At 39.7% G+C, this 21,915-nt stretch overlaps 2 protein-coding genes across 2 annotated transcripts in view; both read left to right on the top strand.

Annotated features, from left to right (window-relative positions):
* The window catches only part of LOC122746633 (olfactory receptor 52B4-like), a 69,278-nt gene extending 53,378 nt beyond the window's left edge, over positions 1–15,900 (top strand). The window contains exon 2 of the mRNA XM_043992425.1: positions 14,925–15,900. Within this exon, the coding sequence (XP_043848360.1) occupies positions 14,956–15,900 (945 nt within the window). The 5' untranslated portion in view covers positions 14,925–14,955. The remainder of the gene's footprint in view (positions 1–14,924) is intronic.
* On the top strand, positions 2,375–3,307 carry LOC122746636 (olfactory receptor 52A5-like). The gene has a single exon (XM_043992428.1). It carries the CDS (start codon positions 2,375–2,377, stop codon positions 3,305–3,307), a length of 933 nt encoding a protein of 310 aa, XP_043848363.1.
* Positions 15,901–21,915: the final 6,015 nt, after the last annotated feature.

Below are 21,915 nucleotides of genomic sequence, written 5' to 3'. Positions count from 1 at the left end.
TCTCATACATATAGACAAAATCAATTACATTCTCCTTAGTCTCTGAAATTTAGCAATCCTTGATTAGACATGAATGACTTTACAAGTGCCAATGGGCATGTCCACACCCTTTGTACCATCTTCTGCACACTGTCAAGCTAGAACACATCAGCGAAAGTGAACTGTAGAAATATTTTAACTTACTGGCCTAATTTGGGGGGGGGGGCTAATCTGACTGGGGTACCTAATCTGTGACTGTTGACTGTTTGGTTATCTGACTGCTATTAATTTAATATGGGCCATTTATAAAGTTCCACCACACTGCTCCATTCCCAAAATTGATAAGCGAAAGATTAAGAAGCCTCTTCCATTTCAACAGCAGAGGGTTTATTTATGAGATACAATTTAAAATTAAGAATACAAGAAAATGTACAACCTGACTGCGTCCTGGCACGTCTCTTTCCACCTGCTGCGCCTAGAACTTTTTTAGCCTCCTTCTGCGTACTAACAGACCTTCTTCTAGCATTCCCCTCACTGAAAAGCCCCCCTGCTCCATATTGGCCTCCATCCCTTCTTGCTCTTAGCTTTTTCTCTTTCCCTGATCTCTTAGTGCTCCAGCCTTTTTGTTCTCTTAATCTTCGCTTTCTCCAACCTGTACCCTGTGCTGACTGCTTCTGTGCTCTCCGGGCCTCTCAGTGTCTAACTCTCCATTATATATATCTTTCCTTCTCTCCACTCAAACCTCAGGGCTCCCTGCGCCCCCACAAACACCAAGCTAATCCGCCAGCCGCACTAGGGCTGCAGCTGGAGGGGATGCTCAAACATCCCATACACCACACCCAGGGCTCCAGGGGCCTGTGCCCCATGTTGTGCGCCCAGGGACCACTGCATGGGCTACGCCAGAGGCCAGCCTGGATGAGCCTGGGATCTCTCAGATAGATCCGCTCAGGGTGGAGGAAGCTAGAGCTTTGTCCCCCAGCCATCTGACCTGGTGTCTTGTACAGCCCATGGGGCTTTTTTGGCTCAGGTGAAGCAGAGGGGGAGGGGCACCAGCCCCCCCCTCCCACACACACACAGAAGAAAAACCTGAGGGCCTAAGGCTTTCTGATCTTTAATTAATTAATTGATTGATTTTTAGTGAGGCAATTGGGGTTAAGTGACTTGCCCAGGGTCACACAGCTAGTCCATGTTAAATGTCTGAGGCCAGATTTGAACTCAGGTACTCCTGACTCCAGGGCTGGTGCTCTATCCACTGCACCACCTAGCTGCCCCAAGGCTTTCTAATCTTAACCCAAAGGTAGGGTCCCCAAACGAAAAGAAATTTCCACAGAACCAAGATGGTAAGGAAACAGGAAGTCACAGCGAAAGATAGGTTCAGGGACTGGTTATGTTTACCTATATAAGAGAAAAAGAGAAGCAGTCTTTCATAGAAGGGATTTCTGTTTATATCCAGATTGTGGTAGATAGCTTTTGGTTTTTTTCCTAGTCTGTGATTGATTCAACTATATGATAAACCTGAAAACCATATTAGTATACATATTTTTTGCTTTTCAAGCCAGCCATTCAGAAGAGGCCAGAGAGTCAAAGGATATCTGGGTTTAAGTCTTGCTTTTGATATATATTTACTCTGAGACCATGGGCAAATCACTTAACCTCTCTTTTCCCTATAATGCCATTAGTTGCAGAGTACTTGCTTATCCTTACTGATGCAGAAATTTCCTCTGGAAACAAGTATATGCCAAAAAGAAAAGACATGATAACTGTTTTAAAGCACCGGTAGCTTCATAAGGAAGAGGGATTAGACTTGATCTGTGGGGCCCCAGGGATCAGAATCAGGAACATGGATAGAGATTTCAAAAATGCAGATTCAGATTTGATATAAGAAGAACAAATCCAAATAATTGAAGAAGTAGAATGGGTTTCCTAGGGAGACAGTGAGTGTGCCTTCACTGGGGGTCTTCAGGCAAAGGATGGATAACCACTTGTTGGGAATATTGTAGAGGGGTTGTTTGTTTACATATAGATTGTGTGGGGCGGCTAGGTGGCGCAGTAGATAGAGCACCAGCCCTGGAGTCAGGAGTACCTGAGTTCAAATCCAGCCTCAGACACTTAACACTTACTAGCTGTGTGACCCTGGGCAAGTCACTTAACCCCAATTGCCTCATTAAAAATAAATAAATAAAAATAATAATAATAGATTGTTCTAGGTGACTTCTAGGGATTTTTTTTCAATTCTGTGATGAATTGAGTGATGTGATATATTTTCAAATTATATGAATAACATATTTCTTGTTTTCAAGTCAACAGGTTAGAAGAAGAGGAGAGATTAACTCAGGTAATAATCCCAATTGGAAGCCTTGAACCTCCTACTTGATGTACTTTAGCTCCCACACAAATGGCCAATGGCACAATCTTCATGCCATCCCTACTTTTGTTGATTGGGATTCCTGGCCTAGAGGCTGTACAGTGCTGGATTGGAATTCCATTCTGTGCCATGTATGTCATTGCCATGGTTGGAAATTACCTGCTCCTGTTTATCATCAGATCTGAGAGCAGCCTCCACAAGCCCATGTATCTCTTCCTGGCCATGCTGGGGGTCACTGATATTGCCCTCAGCACTTGTATCCTGCCCAAGATGCTGGGAATCTTCTGGTTTAATATGAAGGAGATCCACTTTGAGGCTTGTCTGCTGCAGATGTGGCTCATCCACACGTTCCAGTGCATTGAGTCTGGCATCCTATTGGCCATGGCCCTGGACAGATATGTGGCCATCTGTGACCCCCTGAGACACACTACTATTTTCACTCCACAACTCGTCACTCAGATTGGGGTTGGGGTGACATTAAGGGCTGCTCTCTTGGTGGCCCCATGCCTTGTGCTTATCAAATGCCGTCTGAAACATTATCGAACCACAGTCATCTCTCACACCTACTGTGAGCACATGGCCATTGTAAAGGTGGCTGCTGATGACATTCGGGTCAACAAGGCCTATGGTTTGTTTGTGGCCTTTACCATCCTAGGCTTTGACATCATCTTTATTACTCTGTCTTATATTCTGATTTTCATTGCAGTGTTCCGCCTCCCTCAGAAAGAGGCTCGGCTCAAAGCCTTCAACACCTGCATTGCCCACATCTTTGTATTTCTTGAATTCTATCTTCTTGCTTTCTTCTCTTTTTTCACTCATAGGTTTGGGTTCCACATCCCCCCCTATGTCCACATCCTTCTCTCTAACCTTTATCTGTTGGCTCCACCTCTTCTCAACCCCATTGTCTATGGAGTAAAGACCAAGGAAATTAGGAGTCGGGTGGCCAAAATGGTTCACTATTAGGATCAGTTCTAATGTCTTGAACTTATTGAACATCCTAGAATACTGTTAATAAACATCTATCTTATCAATTAAGACCTGAGGGGGGGCGGCTAGGTGGCACAGTGGATAGAGCACCGGCCCTGGATTCAGGAGGACCTGAGTTCAAATCCGGCCTCAGACACTTGACACTTACTAGCTGTGTGACCCTGGGCAAGTCACTTAACCCCCATTGCCCCCCACGCAAAAAAAAAAAAGACCTGAGATAAAAAAATTTCATCATTCTATCAGATTATCCCAATGTATATTGGTGAGTTTAGCAATCTCCACATTACCAAATGAAAAAGACAATTAAAGAATACAGAGAAGTAGACTCATGGGGAAATTGTTTTAATTCAATTACATTTTTATTAAATGTTTAATGAATTCTAGGTGCTGTGCTGTGTTTTGAAGAAGATATGAGTTAGCACTGTAACCTAGGGTTAAATTCTATTGCAGTTGCATAAGACTATTGCTACTGGTGGAGAGGATACTGACACAGTGGTCTTTGCCTATGTGAAGAGAAAGCATCAGTGTGAGAGGTTGGGAGAATAGAGACCCTTTTTTTTCTTTTTCTTTTTTTGCTTTGAGAGGTAACACATATGGTTCTATACCTTCTTTGGGAAGAATAATGGAGAGAAAGAGAAAAGACTTGAAAGGCAGACATTTAGAGAAAAGCCTCCTTTCCCTGCAATATATCCCCAGTTTCCTTAGACACCGTGGGCAATTTGCCTTTGAGTGAGATAGTGAGATTGAGCCCTCTCTCTCTCTCTCTCTCTCTCTCTCTCTCTCTCTCTCTCTCTCTCTCTCTCTCTCTCTCTCTCTCTCTCTCCCCGTCCCCCCCCCAGCCTTCCTCCCTCCCTCCCTCGCTCCCCTCTATGGCCAAAACACACTCTCTTCCATATAGTACTTAGTGTATAGTAAAGGAATATGATGAATATTCAATGTCAGTAAAACCAACAAAAAGATATAACAAGCCCATAAAAGAGGCACAGACAAAATACATTCCATCTGAGGTTGAAGGAGAATATATCTGTATTAATGAGAAGTATAGAATTATTAATGCATGAGGCAAATAGAAAAGAGGTAGAATTTGATCTGGATTTTAAAAGATAAACTGATTGGGAGAGAAGACAGTGTAAGCAAAAAGTATGGAGGCTGAATCATCAAGACTTTCTGGAGCCTGGAGTATATGTAGGGAAGTAACATAAAGTAAAGTTAGAAGAGTAGGTGGTCTCATATTTTATAGTGCCTATAATGCACTTAGAGCCATATAAACTTTATTTTGAAGGCAATATGAAATCACTTGATATTTCTGAGTAGAGGAATGATACAAGAGTCTAGTCTGGCAATAGTTTGGAAGTTATACTGGAGATAAGACAGACTATGATCAGGAAGAGCCCAAAGCATCTTATTGCAATAGAATAGGTAGGTATTATTGAGGACATTTATTAGAGTGAAGGCTTTGGGTCAAGATGAAGGTACATATGGAAGGATTGTTACAGGGAAAGAATCAATAGGACTTATTCAAAATGAAAGGGAAGGGAAAGAGCAGAGTCAAAGATAATACAAAGTTTGCAACATAGGTAAATGGTGGCAGTGCTGACATAGGATCAAAGAATCAGAAGAAAAGGGTGGGTTATAGGGAAAGACAGTAAACTCAAATTTTGGACATGGTGAGTTTGAGGTTCTTGTGGGAATTTGAAGTATAGATGTCATGTAGCGATTTTCCAGGATGAATATCAGTGTAAAACATGTATGCTTGGGGCAGCTAGGTGGCGCAGTGGGTAAAGCACCAGCTCTGAATTCAGGAGGACCTGAGTTCAAGTCCGGCCTCAGTCACTTGACACTTACTAGCTGTGTGACCCTGGGAAAATCACTTAACCCTCATTGCCCTGCAAAACAAAAACAAAATAAAACATATATGCTCAAAGAAACCGTCCTACCATTATTGTTAAGAACACTGTCATCTTCTCAGTGGCCCAGGATTGAAAACTAAGTGCCACCCTGTACTCTTCAGTCTCTCTCACCTGTCTCCTAGCCAACATATTACCAAATCCTTCATAACATCTCTTGTATATGCTTCCTCCTCTCCTTTATCACTGACAACATCCTGTTGCAGGCCTTTGCCACCTCACACCTGGACTACTGTCATAGCTAACTGGTTGATTTCTCGGCTTCAAGTCTTTTCCCATTTGAGTCCATCCTCTATTCAGTTGCCAAAATTATCTGACCATATCACTCTTGCTACAAACAAAAAAGTCTAGTGGCTCTCTATTCAGCATCAAATATAAAATCCTCTGTTTGACTTTTGTTTGTTTATTTGTTTGGGGTTTTTTGGTGAGTCAATTGGGGTTAAGCGACTTGCCCAGGGCCACACAGCTAGTAAGTGTGTAAAGAATTAATTGTTATTTCAGGTTTTTATGCCACTGGCCTGGGACTCCACAAACCGCATGGTTCTCCACCTACTGGTTGTAGCCGTTGCCATGGTGCTGCCACCTCACATCATCACCACTGGCCGATGCCTACATGGGCCTGGCAAAATTAGTGATTGGGAGCCTAGTGAGGGCAGTCATGTGACTGTCAGAGCGGCCATCCCATGGCCTGGGGCTGTATGGGGTTTTTCTGGGTTTCGGGGAGGAGAATTGGGCTTTCTAGCTGGATGCTGGAAGGTGACAGGAGTTCTGCTGCATATTCTCAGCTGATTCCTGGGCGGTGGTATTTTTTCAGATTGTATAATTTCCCTTACCCCATTTTATTTCCTTTCCCTTGATCCTATTGATCCTGTTGGTGTTTTTTTTTTAAAGTTCATTCTTGTTAAAATAAATCCTGTTCTGTTTTGAGGGAGGCTGCCGGTCTCCTTTCTTACCCCAATACTGTGGCGAGCCGCTTAGCTAACACTCTCCCCAATTAAAAATTGGTCTCCACAAGTGTTAAGTGTTCGAGGCCGAATTTGAACTCAGGTCCTCTTGAATCCAGGGCTGGTGCTGTCTGTTTTACTTTTAAAGCCCTTTAAGACCTGGCCACCTCCCATTTTTCCAGTCTCCTTATATATTATTCCTCTCCATTTGCTCTATGATCTAATGACATAGACCTTCTTGCTGTTTCTTGAACAAGAGACTCCATTTCCTAATACCAAACAATTTCACTGACTGACCTCCATGTTCCTTCCTTATCTCCTTCTGGACTCCTTCAAACCCCAACTAAAATCCCACCTTCTACCTTTCCTGATCCCCTTAAAGCTAGTTCTTTTTTTTAGTGAGGCAATTGGGGTTAAGTGACTTGCCCAGGGTCACACAGCTAGTAAGTGTCTGAGGCCAGATTTGAACTCGGGTACTCCTAACTCCAGAGCCGGTGCTCTATCCACTGCTCCACCTAGCTGCCCCGAAGCTAGTTCTTTACTACTATTGATTGTCTCCAATTAATGCTGTATATAGCTTAGTTGTTTTTTATATTCTGTCTCTCCCGTTAGTCTGTGGATCCTTTGAGCAGAATACCTTTTGCTTTTCTTTGTATACCTAAATTTTAGCACAGTGCTTGGCACTTAGTGGGTGATTAAATAAATGCTTATTGAGTTGACTTGAGTGCTGGAGAAATGGAATTTCACCTGTAGCCTCAATTTAGTTGAACCTCTTTGCCCAGAGATGATCTCTTAAGACATGTGAAAGACATTTTATCATTGTCCCTATCTCCATAAGGAATATTAATATCTCCTATTTATATAGCACTTTAAGGTTTACATAATGCTTTCTTCAAAACAACTATATCATGGAGCATTTTAAATAATAACACAGGAAATAATGACCTCAGATGTGCCTGACATAGGCCAACTTGCATGGTACAAAGATCCTTCTGATTACACAGAGTAAAGAAGATGAATTTGCTCAAAGCCCACAGAGTAGAAGTTAATGTTACACTGTGCTTTAAAGTCTCCCTACAATTCTCTTGTAAATAATTTGTTGAAGGAAATATAGATGTTTAGACTAGAGAAGAGAAGATATAAGGGGAACATGCTAACTTTCATGTGAAAGAAGGATTATATCTCTTCCGTTTGGTCCCATAAGGCAGAAGTTGCAAAAAGGCTCATTTAGGCTCTTGGTATAAGGAAAATCTAGGGCCATCCAACATTGGAATGACTGTCCTTGAGGGATGGTAGGTTTCCATTCTTTGGAGGCTGTATCATCATGGGCATGTTCTATTTCATATACGAGATACGAGGTTGACTAGATGGCCACTGAGATCCCTTTCAATGCTCAGATTTTGTTATTCTGTGATCCTCATATTTCCAAGTGAGTCGGATCCTTGGCTTTCTTAAGATTGACCATTTTTGTCAAAAACCTGTAGAACTCTTGCACCTGTATTTAGAAGGGTAACAAGAGTATTGTTTGCTATTCATGTCATTTCCCAGCCTCCACATCCATACCATGCTGCCTGAGTTCTGGTGTTCATGCTCACCTTCCCCTCTCCCCCAATATACCCTTGAACTCTTTCCCTGGAATACTAAGATCTGATCAATTTTCATTCATATTATCTTTTCTGGAACCATAGCTCTCTGTCACTTGCTGCTACCCCCATTTCCAGCTTTCCTTTGGTTGTCTTCCTCTACTATAATGTAAGCTCCTTGAAGGTAGGGACTGTATTGTTTTTTTCATATTTCAATATTTGACTTACACATAACACACATTTAATAAGTGCTCTGTCATTTAGTTATCTATCTATCCTCTATCCGTCTTTTCTTTCATGCACCCATGATTTCATCATTCTGGGCAGTTTTCCCCTGATGATGTTATAACCCTTTTCTTCCTTCTTTTTCATATTTGAACAACTTTATGAGAAAATGGAAAATAATATTTTGTTTCATCCAATAATAAAATAAAAAAATAGCAAATACTGCCCATCCTTTCCTCAAAACTTACAGAAAAGACAGATATTCTAAGTTGAATCTACAAGAGTTTATTGGACATGCTCATTAATTAAAACGTTTTTCACAATATTCTAAAGGTCCCATGACTATCACTCTACTGGTAAAAGACAGCTCTTCCCTCATAGTCTGTAATACTGTCCTCACCAAGGGATAAAATCAGGAGCTTTTAAGATTTTTGAATGTTTTAATTATGAGGCTATAGTCTTGTCAAGAGGAATATACCTTCTCATTGTCAATTATGTGGAATTTTTAGTAGCTGTCATTACAGAAATTAAACAAGGCATAAAATTGCAAATATATGATCTATATCGGATTGCTTGCTGTGTTGAGGAAGGAGAAAGGGGAAGGAAGAAAAATTTGGAACTCAAATCTTATAAAATAGATGTTGGTAACTGTCTTTTCATATAATTGGAAAAATACTATTGACATTTAAAAAATAAAGTTATAAAGAGAATACTGAGGAGGAGCAGGAAGATCAAGACTTTATGGTTCTGGAGGGGGAATTGGCATCCTACCTCCTATCTTTGGTGTGACCTTCTTTTGGAGTATAAGTCTGCTACACAGCCAGATGCTTTATATGCTGACTGTGGGATGTGGAGGACACTGGAAGCTGCATCACCTCTAAAGTTGTAAGCCTAATAAATGTATTGTTTGCTCTGCTCCCCAAAGCATCAGCATTGATGCATTTGTAACCCCTCTAGCTTTTTACTTCTTTTGAATACCTTTTAACAAATCTTCTACTGGAGATGCTCCCAACCTGTCAGAGGGTCTCTTGTGGTTCATTTAACAGATCAGTGGTAACAGTATATGAAACAACTTTATACTGTTGTCTCTATCTATTGTCTCATTCACACAATCAATGAAAAATAGAATTTTAAGGGTCATTTATTTCTTACCCAAACGAGAATCCCAACTCCAACCCCTATGATGAATGAAAAATAACCTGTACTCAAAGACCTCCACCAGCACCTCCTAATGTAGTCTGTTGTATGTTTGAACACCTTTGAGTGTTAGGATGTTTCTCGCAACATAGAACCTAATTTGATTCTGTAACTTCCATTCTTTCCCCGCTGCTTCTCTGGGGCCAAACAGAATCAATATTAACAATCTCATCTTTGATTCATATAGTAGACCTACACATACTTCAATATCACTATTAAATTTTTTCTGTCTCCTAGAATTATTTGTTGTTTTTCTTTGAATGAAGAGACTTCCTCTATTAATGCAAGTTGACATATATGCAGCTTAGTGTCTCAGATAGTTGCCTAGAACACTGAGAGTATAAAGGACTTGGCCAGGGTCACACAGGGTCAGAGGCAGGACTTGAACCCTAGTCTTCCAAAACTGGCTCTCTAGCTAATATGCCACACTCTTCCCAACATGCTATATCTGAACTGAGGACATTATGCTTTTTAAAGAAGCCTGAGATAGCATTAGCTTTTTTTTGGATAGTCAAGATGATTAATTGATGTCAGATATGAGGCATCAAAGAAAAGTTCATCCGTTTTCTAGATGCTGTTTCTTGTCTTCACGCTCCATCCAGCCCACCTCCCAGTTAAAGAACTTTGAATAGTCCAGAGCATCAAAATCCAGCAAGGACAGTGTTAAAGGACTTGAAGTGTTTGACTATAGCCTAATGGTTTTGGTGAACAGAGATAATAGCAGAATCAGAAATCTCCAGGGGCAGAAGGATTGGACCGTGGTCTCTAAGGAACCCAGAGAGAAGATAAATCACCCTAGCACTTCCTCTTCTGGCTCTCTAGCTGCTGTACATAGAGCAGCTGGGTGCTCATTTGTGAACAGGATTGCTTGATTTCCAGAGCTGAAATATTTTAGGTGAGATGAGGAAGATGAAGCATGTATGAGATCCTAATATTAATTAGAATGAGCCTGTATTTATATGTGCTTTGCATTTATTATCTTATTCGATATTGATCTCATTTGTCTTTATACATTATCTAATTTGTTATTCATAACATTCCTAGAAGGCTAATAGAAAGTAATAGAAAAATTATCTTCATTTTAAAGATGAAGAAACTATACAGCCTAGAGGAATAAAATGACATTACAAAAGTGATTATAAGAAAATGGCAGAGCTGGGATCTGAACCTACGTCTTTTGATTCCAGACCTAGAGCCAGCCCTTACATGATTCTGTTCTGATCTGGCTCTTCCTTCTCCCCACTCCTACTCATAGGAAACAGCCTGAGGAAAGACCTAGAGATGACAGGGGGCAAGAAAAATGGGGAGTGGCAAGGGAAGAAAAGGTCCTAGGTCCATAGGGTCATCATAGAGAGGTGAGGGCCATCCCTGAAGGCTGAGAACAATAGATGAATCATTGTCAAAGGTATTTTATATGAGATTCCTGCTTTAGTACTGATGCTCAATGATTTCCAAGGTTCTTTTTGCCCTGCATTTTGAAATTGTATGATTCCACAGAAGGATTTCTACTTGGGATTCAGGCGCACTGGATTATAACTGATTTTGTCTCTAACTTGTTTTGTGACCTGGGCCTAGTTATTTTTCCCCTTTAAGTTGATTTTTCTCCTTTGTAAAATGAGGAAAATAGGCAAGAGCATCTCTGAGGTCCCTTTCCATTCTCAAAAAAAAATCCCATTTCAATGGGATTATCCTATAAAATTTTATTCCTCATTTCCCCCACTCATGCCTGCATTGAGGAAGGAACTACCATCTCTGGAGACTGGAGAGCAATATATTGCCCTCTTGAAGTCCTGTCTTTCTGAGAAAGTCCTGGCTCAATATAGAAGAAAAGGGAAATGCTGAGCATTGAGATATGTCTTAGGACTGTTTCAGAGGCTTTGGTGAATATGTATATGCATGTGATTGTAAGTGTGCGTGCATGTATGCCTGTGATAGAACAGATATGTTTTTGCTTGCTTTTTGTGTGAATGCAAATTAGGGTGTGTGTAAATGCATGTGTGTCTGTGCCTAGATTTGTATTTGTTAGTCTGTAAGTACATAAAGGTGAGGAAGAGTGTTTTAATGGTTCAACTGTAGAAAGAGTATATTGAAAGCACTGGTGCCTTTTCACTCCCTGACCTGAACTTCTGGACCATCAGAACCTTCTACTCCCTACTGCTTCAATTGTTCTTCCCCTCTCTCCCCAGAGACCTTCCATTTCCCCCAACCCCTTCATTCCTAGAAGCAGTAGGGCAAAGCCCCCTAAACTGGATACATTTCCAAGGCATCTCTCTCCAAGTGCGGCCAAAGTTAAGAGTAGAATGAATTAGGGGGCGGGAGTAGGGAAGGGAGAAAGGGATGGGAAATTATCTAATAAGTCTTTACATGGAAAACATGTGTCAGTGACATTGAACTCCAGAACCTGCTCTTCTAGGGAGAAGAAAGTTCAATGTGTATTTGGTGGGGGGGGGTGGTGGTGGTGGGGGGCATGTGCGCATGTTTGTGTGTGTGTGTGTGTGTATGTTTGAAGGATGCCAAACCCAGTGATTGACTTGTTATTCAGTTGTTCAGTCATGTGCAACTCTTCATGACCCCATGCACTATAGTGTCAGACCCTTCTGTTCTCCACTGTCCCCTGAAGACTGTCCAACCTCATATTCATTCCTTGCATGATACTATCTATCCATGTCATCTTCTGTCATCCCCTTCTCCTTTTGCTTTTAATCTTTCCCAACATCAGCATCTTTTCCAATGAATCCCATCTTCTCATTATGTGGCCAAAGTATTTAAGCTTCAGCTTCAGTATTTTTCCTTCCAGTGAATAGTCTGAATTAATTTAAGTATTGACTTATTTGATCTCCTTGATGTCCAAGAGTCTCAAAAGTCTTCTCCAGCAACAATTTTAAAATGTCGATTCTGCTTAGCTTTCCTTATAGTCCAACTCTCACAGACATACACTACTACTGGAAAAAAACACTATAGCTTTGACTATAGGACCTTTGCTGGCAAAGTGATAGCTCTGTTTTTTAATATGCAGTCCAGATATGCCATAGCTTTCCTTCCAAGGAAAAAGCAAACTTCATGGCTGCATGTCACCATTTGCAGTAATCATTAAGCCCAAAAATATAAAATCTTACACTGCATCCATTTCTTCTCCCTCTGTTTGTCATGAGGGAATGGGATCAGATGCTGTGGTTTTAGTTTTTGGGGTTTTTTTCTGTTAAACTTCAAGCTATTTTTAATACTCTTCTCTTTTACTCTCAGCAAGAGCTTCTTAATTCACTTTCTGTCATCAAAATGGTATGAAATTGTTGAGATTTCTCCCAGAAACCTTAATTCCAACTTTTGATTCATTTAGGTTGCCATTTTGCATGATGTAATATTCTGCATATGGAGGCAGCTAGGTGGTGCCTTGGATAGAGTGCCATGCACGGAGTCAGGAAGACTCAGCTTCATGAGTTCAAATCTGGCCTCAGACACTTACTAGTTATGCGACTCTGGGCAAGCCATTTGACTTTGTTTGCCTCAATTTCCCTGTCTGTAAACTGAGCTGGAGAAGAAAATGGCAAACCACGTCAGTATCTTTGCCAAGAAAAGCCCAAATGAGGTCACGAAGAGTTAGACGTGACGTAAATGACCGAACAACTCTGCATATAAGTTAAATAAATAAGGTGGCAATATGAAGCCTTGTTATACTCCTTTCCAACAATGAACCAATCAGTTGTTCTATATTCAGTTCTAACTTTCTTCCTAAGCCACATACAAGTTCCTCAGGAGACAGATTAGTCTTGTAGAAGAGATTTTTTGTGGGAAAAGATTTTGATAACTGTACAATGATTATGTGAGCAATAACATTTGGCCTCAGAGGATAGAACCAGTAGTAGAGATAGAAATTTCAGAGGCAAATTTCAATACAATATATGGGAAAATATTCTCACAAATAGAACTGTCCCAATACAGAATGGATTACTTTGGGAAATAGTAGACTTTACATAACTAAATAACCATTTATCAAGGTTGGTATAAAGAATGTAGAATTGACTAAGTGATCTCTGAAGTCCCTTCCAACTTTAATATTCTTTAGATTTAACTTAGACCTAATGAGACAGGTGAGATAAAGTTAAAATCTCCTTGGAAAGTTTGAAGAACAAAATGATCAGGTGATTTGTTACTCTTTGAGATGGAGGCTCCAGACATCAGGAATTTTGACTCAAAGGGTGAGGAATATAAGGGGACTGAGGTTCCAGGTAAGAGGAGTCCCATTGGATATAGATCTCAGAAAAATTTGTAGAACTAAGGCAATAAGGGGATCATGATGAAATGTGCTTTTAAGTACATCATCTTTCTTAGGCTATTGCCTTTGTTCACACACACATATATATATGCATATATACATACACATACATATATGTGTATATCATATGTCTGCATATGTATTTATATATATATATATATCATATATATGAGTTTGTAACTATGTGCTCATAGTGACTGTTGCAGACCTTAATTCTTCAGAGAGGTGATGACATATGAGTGAAGAGAATCTGGACTCACCTGGATTTAAGGTTCAAGGAGGCAGCCTAGGGACCATGTGAGAACTTCAGAGGATGCAAAACATTGTCATAACCTTTCTTTGGCCTCTGCATATGTATATGTGTGCCAATTTCCCCCAAGGATAGGGAGCCAAGCTTCTTTTGTCTCTTCCTGACAGCATAGCCTAGTGTGAGACCTGAACTACCAGCAGGTATTGAAAATATACTTATAGGAAAGGTGGAGGTAATCAGTGCTAGGAAAAATCTGTTTTGGTTGTTCTGTTCCTTTCTTCACTCTGGAGTGTGAGGTCCAAGAGGTAGGGCAAAAAAGGGTTGTATTTGAAGTATAACTGACTTTCTTCAGGTGTCCCCAAAGAGTCACTCTCTTGACTCTTACAAGTATCCCCAGGTTTCACAATCTTGACTTCTGCATTTTCTGACAAGACCAAAAATATGATTCTTCTAGCCTCACTTAGCTACATACTTACCTACTTCCCTGTGGGGCCTTGAAGAAGTCAATTAACTCCATTAGATCTCAATTAAATGAATTCTAACATCCCTTTGTGACCTAATGTTCTGCAATTCCTCAGGAGTAATGAACCTTACCAGGTTGACGCAGGAAACTTCTGATTGGTTCCACTACAGTGCTGGGAATTTCAGCCATCTCACATCTCAGGAGCAATGGACATACAACATATTTTCTTATTTCAAGTGTTCACCATCTAGTGGCCAAAAAGGGTAATTATAGGGTAATGAAGCTTTCTAAAACTTCATTAGTTTTCTAGCCCATCCACACATGACTCAGTGAACTAAAACATTTCAGAGTAGGAAGAGCCAGCTAATTAAACACTTCTTGCTGATTTAACAGAGGAGGAAACAGAAGCCTAGAGGAAAGGAGTGACTTTTACAGGATCACAGAGCCAGGTACTGGCAAAGGTAGGTGTAAAATCCAGGTCTCCTGACACCTAGCCATTAAATAACATCCTTTCCCCATTGTCACACAGTTCAGTTTAATTCAACAGATATTCATTAAGTAATGATTACATGCAGTTCAGTGTGCTGAGTTCCAGGAATAAAAAAAGACCAAAAAGGAATTGTCTCTGCCCTCTAGGATCTTATCTTCTACTAAAGGAAACAACATGGATGCTGATGAGTAAATCTAAAATATCTACTGAGTACATGAAAAGCCAACCCCCCCATTTTCTGATTTTTTTTTTTGTCCACAGGAATGTGACCCAAAGTTGACCATTCCTGATCATGGCCTCTCCCAACCACACAAGTACCAGTCACACTGTCTTCATCTTGGTGGGTATTCCTGGATTGGAGGCACATCACGTATGGATCTCCATCCCCTTCTGTTTCTCCTACCTAGTTGCTCTCCTTGGCAACAGCCTCCTTATCTTTATCATCATCAATGAACGCAGCCTCCATGAGCCCATGTACCTCTTCCTCTCCATGCTTGCTGGGACTGACCTCGTCCTCTCTACTACAGCCTTGCCCAAGGCTTTGGCCATCTTCTGGTTCCAAGCTGGAGAGATCTCCCTGGATGGATGTGTCACCCAGATTTTCTTCATCCATTCCACATTCATTGCTGAGTCAGGAATCCTGTTAGCAATGGCATTTGACCGCTATGTAGCCATCTGTGACCCACTGAGATATGCCACTGTCCTCAGCCATAGGATTATTGGGTATGTTGGCTTGGCTGTTATTGTGAGGAGCTTTTGTGTGATTCTTCCTGATGTGTTCCTGGTCAAGAGGCTACCCTTCTGCCGCAGCCGAGTACTCCCCCACACCTACTGTGAGCATATGGCTGTGGCCAAGTTTGCTTGTGCTGACATCCGTGTTAATGTCTGGTATGGCCTGTCTGTCCTCCTTTCCACCGTGGTGCTGGATGCCCTGTTCATAGCCATTTCCTACATCCTCATACTCCAAGCTGTCTTCCGCCTCCCATCTCAGGGGGCCCGTAGGAAAGCTTTGGGAACATGTGGTTCCCACCTTGGAGTCATCTCCATGTTTTACCTTCCAGGCATTTTTACCATCATCACCCAGAGGTTTGGACGCCATGTGCCCCTTCACACACACATTCTCCTGGCCAATGTCTGTATGCTGGCTCCTCCCATGCTGAATCCCATCATCTATGGGGTGAAGACTAAGCAGATCCGAGACCGTGTGGTTAATTTTCTATTCTCATGGGGAAAGTAGAGCTGGGAACTTCACTAGCTAACTCTTATACTCACCATTTTTGTCATCATAAATAATTCATTTAACTTCCCATATTCAGGTCCCACATCTGTGACATGGGAATTATATACATATACATATACACATACACATACACATACACATACACATACACATACACATACACATACACATACACATACATATATATGTATACACACACACACACACACACATATATATATATATATACACCTACTTCACAGGGTTCTTGTAAGGAAAAATTATAGCAAACCTTAAAGCACTAAATGAATGTGAATTATTGTTCTTACTTCATTATGTGTAGGTGAATCTCCTCAAGTTGTAGAGCACTTCTCATTCTGTTGCCTACTCACTGGGCTTCTTGAGTTAAGAGTTCCGCTAATGGTGAGAAAAATGACTTTCTATGTCAGCAGTGAGATTTACATGGACAAAACAATCAGCCAGGAGTCAAAAGCCCCAGAAGTTGCTGGAAAGACAGAATTCCTGCTTGGATAGGGATGAACTAAGATTGTCAAAATGCCTCCAGATTGCTTCCAAAAGCTTCTTAGTATTCTCAATGGAATTATGTCCTTGAGTATCTGCAATCCTTCCTGATCTGAATTCTAAAATATTTTACTCCAGGGGATCATATCCATTCATCTTCTGAACTCTTTGAAATATGATTTGCAGAAATCTAGCACACATAATCAGGACCCATTCCTCTTTGTTAATGAGAACTATATTCCAGAAAATGTTTCCTCCAGTTATTTCTCTAACACCATTCTCTCACATTACCTTCCAACTACCCTGCATTTATTTTTATGATCCTGTTTATGTTGTTTTCCCATTAGAATGAAAGCTCCTTGAGAGCAGGGGTTATTTTTTGCCTTTTATTGTATCCCCAGTGCTTAGCACAGTATCAAGATCATAGTAAGAATTTATTTAATAAATACTTATTGACTAATTATTTGATTGCCTAAACTTTTTTCATTTGTGTATAGACACTTAAGGCCATGGGCTTTACTACTGACTCCTGTCTTAGATTTTTTTCCCTAAGAATGCCTAGATGTCTTAGCTGTTATTCTTCCTTCTTTCTGGCTACTCTCTATAGAATGTATTTTGTAAATGTACATAAATGTACACAAACTGTTTTTTCCTTCTCCATCATTTTTATTTTGAAGTTATTTTTATTTGATTTGAAAGATCCCTTCTAAATGAATGGAGTACAAAGGGAATATGAGTAAATAGTATAGTGTGGTTATTACCATCTTAGATTGAATTAGTGCAAGAGTAGTGTACAACATTGGAGATATAAATCCTACTGTCTTCTTCCCTGGTTAGAACATCTTGGTCACAAAGTTTTAGGAAAGAAATTATATTAATAAATTATATATATATATATATATATATATACACACACACACGCGCGCGTGTGTGTGTGTGTGTGTGTGTGTGTGTGTATTCTAAAGAACTTACAGTAAAGCATAACCAAGATAGTTAAGAGGATTGGCAAATGTGCCTTACAAGTATGTCAGCCTGCAAGTATAACTGGGGATTAAACAGAAAGTACAAAATCTTTTCTGATTCTGGCAGACTACTTGGAAGCTTTGGGCATGACAAAGCCTGTTACTTCCATTAATACAGGGCTTAGAGATGAAGGACTCTATGTTTTGAGATGATTATCAGCTGCGAAGAGGGACAATCCAACATCTTAGTGGACCATTACAAATAAAGTAACTTTGTCCCTATCACTCTCTTCCCTTCTGGAAGTGACCATGTCAGGAGTGTTTGCAGATGTTTCTCATGAGAGGTAGTGAGGAATGGGGGAAGGGAAGGCAACTTGTTTTATCCTCTATTCTTCCTAAGGCAAGCCTGATATTGGGTGTTGGCTGTCTTTTTTGTTTTTTTTCTTTTATCTTAAGTACCAATTTCAAGATAGAAGTGATCAGGCTTGGGCACCATCTTGTGATCTCTAGGTGTTAAGAGAATTTAGCTCTTCAGTCATTGACAGCTGCACTTCAGAAATGGTGCCTAACAACTAATCTTTTGCTTTTGAAGAAGAGTGTTGGCTGAAGGATTAGTCTAATCTCTAGCCTAGTTTGCCAGAAGACATGAACTTTGTGGGAGATAGTATAGAGCCAAGATGAAACATACAATGCCTAATCAGCAGGGCACAAAACTACTTCATGATTAGGTGGTCTTAAGCATCAACCCCCGAGCAGATTATAACCGTAGTTAGTACTGCTACTTGTTCAATTTAAGTATTTTTGCTTTTGTTTTTTGTTCAATGCAAGCTTGTGTTTTGTATTCAGTATTTCTTTTGGGTATAGGAAACAAATAGTTATCTCATACCTGATTAACATTGTATATTGAATACCTTTCTAACTCCCCACTTTGGAGAAACCCAAGATGTGGACCAAAACCTAAAACTTAAATAAATTAGCTCTGAAGTTCCACAGCAGGGTTTTTAAAGAGCTGGAAAGTGTGATAAAAGATAATTTAACCTCTTCTAATTAGAGGTCAGGCTCCCCCAGGATTGAAACCAAATAAGATTGTGTATGTAGGTCCAGAGCAGAGGAGCCCTTTAGTGGAGAGGAAGTGGGTACTGTACCCTTGTCCCTTTGGTCTAGCAGCTTTTTTTTTTTTTTGATGTTAGGGATCAATGGAAGGAAATGGTGGTCCTTCCTTTGGAAAGGCTTAGAAGCACATAATTGCCATTTTCAAGTATTTGGAAGATTTGGCATGTAGAAAAATGAATAAACACATTAGGGTTATTGCTAGAGGAAGAACTAGGTACAATTAGAGGAAATGGATGAGAAGCAGACATACTTGATATAAGGAAAAAATTTTTGACAATTAGAATTATCCAAGTGAAAAGGGTTACCTTTGGAGATAATCAGGCCTCTCATTAATGGCCAACTTCAAGGGAAGGCTGGATGACATTTAATGAAATTTGTTCTTCAAGTACAGATTGGAGGAGATACTCTCTGAGTTTCTTTCTGACCTCTTAGATTCTGTGATTCTGCAATGGTGAGAAGATTGCAAACCCTGATTTAGATAAAGGAAATGAGGATGTTCAGCTTGAAACAGGGGAGAAGACCTAGAAAGAACATTATAGTTGTCTTCAATTTTAACTCTCCAAGCCTTAGTATTCTCATCTTTAATATGGGAATAACAATATTGGTATTGTTTTCCCCATTGTGCTCTTGAGAAGACTTCATGAGAAAATGTATGTAAATCATTTCTTGAAATCTAAAACCCTATCTGTAATTTTTTTTCAAAATTGTCACATGGAAACGTTCTTTCCAGAGGGCAGGACTAAGAACAGGGGTAGGGAGAAGTTACAGAGACATGGATTCAATTTGGTATAAGGGAGGGGTGTACTTAACAATTAAAACTGTTTAAAACAGAATAATGGAATAGGTTGCCTTAGGAGGTAGTGAGTTCACCATCATTGGAACATTGGCTAAATGAACTCCTGTCTGGAATGTTATAGAGATATTACGGGTTATGCTAGATAATCTTTGAGATATTTCCCTCTGAAATTCTGTTATTCTATGATTTTGCCTTCTAATTCTTTTTCCTAAAGGCTTTATTGAATGTCTCTATACTTTAAAAGAAGCCTATGTTGAATAATGTAGAAATGGGCCTGTGGGGTGCAGAGAAGGATTTATTAACTCAATTAAGAGGTAATAGACACAAATTTGAAGAAAATAATATTTATTTGATTTTTTTTTTTGCGGGGCAATGGGGGTTAAGTGACTTGCCCAGGGTCACACAGCTGGTAAGTGTCAAATGTCTGAGGCTGGATTTGAACTCAGGTACTCCTAAATCCAGGGCCGGTGCTTTATCCACTGCACCACCTAGCCGCCCCCAGAAAATAATATTTAAAAGATAATAAAATCACTTCATTAAATTCAAAATACATTTATTAAATACTTAATATTTATTAAGCAACATGGCATACTGGATAGAGTGCTGACCTTGGAGTCAGGAAGCCCTGGGTTCAAGATCTGCCGCCAACGCATACTGGATATGTGATCTTGAAAAAATTACTTAACTTTTCATCACTGTATGCATTTCTCTAAGATTATAAATTATAGAGATGGTGATGACCAATAGTAGTGGGGATTTCCTCACCTGGATTTTCTCTATACCAATAAAATTATAGATCCAGTTCTTATTTCTTAGACGTATCCTATGTTATACTAAGCATTCACAGAATTTCTGAGTTGGAGGACACCGTGAAGGCTATTAGGTTCAAGTTGTTGAATAATGCAGAAATAGTCTTGTGGGATCCAGAGAGTGATTTATTCACTCAAAAAAGAGGTAATGAACAAGAATTAGAAAAAAGTAATATTTATAAGATAATAAAATCATTTCATAAAAAGAACAAGAATCTCCTCCATAATATGCCAAGTTGTCATCTAACCTCTGCTTGAAGCCTTTAAAAGTGGAAGGGGTTGGGGTGGGAGTGAGGAGGGATGGAAGTCACTATCTCCAGAGAGAGCTTATGCCACTTTGGAATGTTTTTTAAAGGAATTTTATTTTCTATTAATTTTTTTTGTTCATAGTTCTTTTTGGTATGCAAAGATAAACAAGACATAGACCTTGCTTGTAAAAAGCTTACCAAAAGGGATATGGGATGGCATGGCATGGCAATATGATGCAATACAGAATGTTATATGAGAACAAAAGAAAAAAGTTGACTATTTATGAAATATTAGGCCCTCTTCCTAATTCCTAAGACTGTCAAGTCATAGAATGGTAGCATTAAAAAGACCTTAGAAAGGTCCTTTTTATTTTATAAATGAGAATTGCTATGGGAAAACCAGCTAATCAGTACCCTAACTGACATTAGAATTTTGGTTTCCTTAGTCCCAGTCCATACATTACAATGAGCACCTGTTATATTCACTGTTATAAACAGTGTATGATAATAACAGTTAAAGCATCAAGTAAAGTATCTGTGCCATGTTCCAGGAGGGCATAGTCATGCAAATAAACAATGAACAAGGGAAACAATGTGTACTGGAACTAACACGAATGGTTCAGGAACTGGAGTATTAATTTAGGCAAGTACTAGTAATAATAGATAGCATTAATTTATTGTTCAGTCATTTCAGTCACATCTGATTCTTTGTGACCCCATTTGGGGTATTCTTGGCAGAGATACTAGAGTGATTATCCATTTCCTTTTTCCAGCTCATTTGACAGATGAGGAAACTGAGGCAAATAGTGTTAAAGTGAGTTGCCAAGAATGACATAGCTAGCCCTGCATTCTATCCACCTCACTGCTCTGGCATTTATAGTGTGCTTTATAGTTTACAAAGTGCTTTACATAGATTATGTCATGGGATTCTCATAACTTTGTGAGGTAGTTTCTATTATTTTATGGATCAGAAAACCAAGGCTGAGAGATTGAATTCAGATCTCTCTGAATCTAAGACTATAGGCTATATCACCTATCTGTCCCCTGAGTGATTTAAATGCTTAACAACCAGCTCTCTGAAAAGGCCCAATACACTTTAAAGTTTTATTTCAGTCTGAATTAACATTTTGTCCAGCACTTTATTTAAAGTCTAGACAATCAGCAAAATAATAAATCAAACCCTGATTTGTAGTATTTGCTGGTTTCTGAAGTGCAAATGTTCCCGCTGAAAACTGGATAATTGCCTCTTGTGAGTCACTACAAGATAGCTTCATCATACCCTTGAATTCCAGGAACAGTTTGGTTTGTGTCATTAGACAAGGCTTTATGAAGAGTTGGACCTTGGACTAAACCTTGAAGGACAGGTCTAATCTATACAATAAACATCCTTGGTGAGTTTTTGTACTCAAGAGCTGAGAGAATTAGAATTAGATCAAGCAATGACTATTAACAGTTAAAGATCAGTAACAAAAGAACCAAATTGTATATAGATGTTTGCAATCCTAAAAACTTTATTTAATTGGTATCATAGCACCTTTTATTGCTATCAATTAGCACTTAGTAAGCAATGCACTTTGGAGTTT

This window comes from Dromiciops gliroides, chromosome 3, assembly GCF_019393635.1.
Source record: "Dromiciops gliroides isolate mDroGli1 chromosome 3, mDroGli1.pri, whole genome shotgun sequence".
Classification (NCBI taxonomy): Eukaryota; Metazoa; Chordata; class Mammalia; order Microbiotheria; family Microbiotheriidae; genus Dromiciops; species Dromiciops gliroides.
Note: the sequence above shows the minus strand (reverse complement) of the source record. Positions and strands in the feature narration are given on the sequence as shown.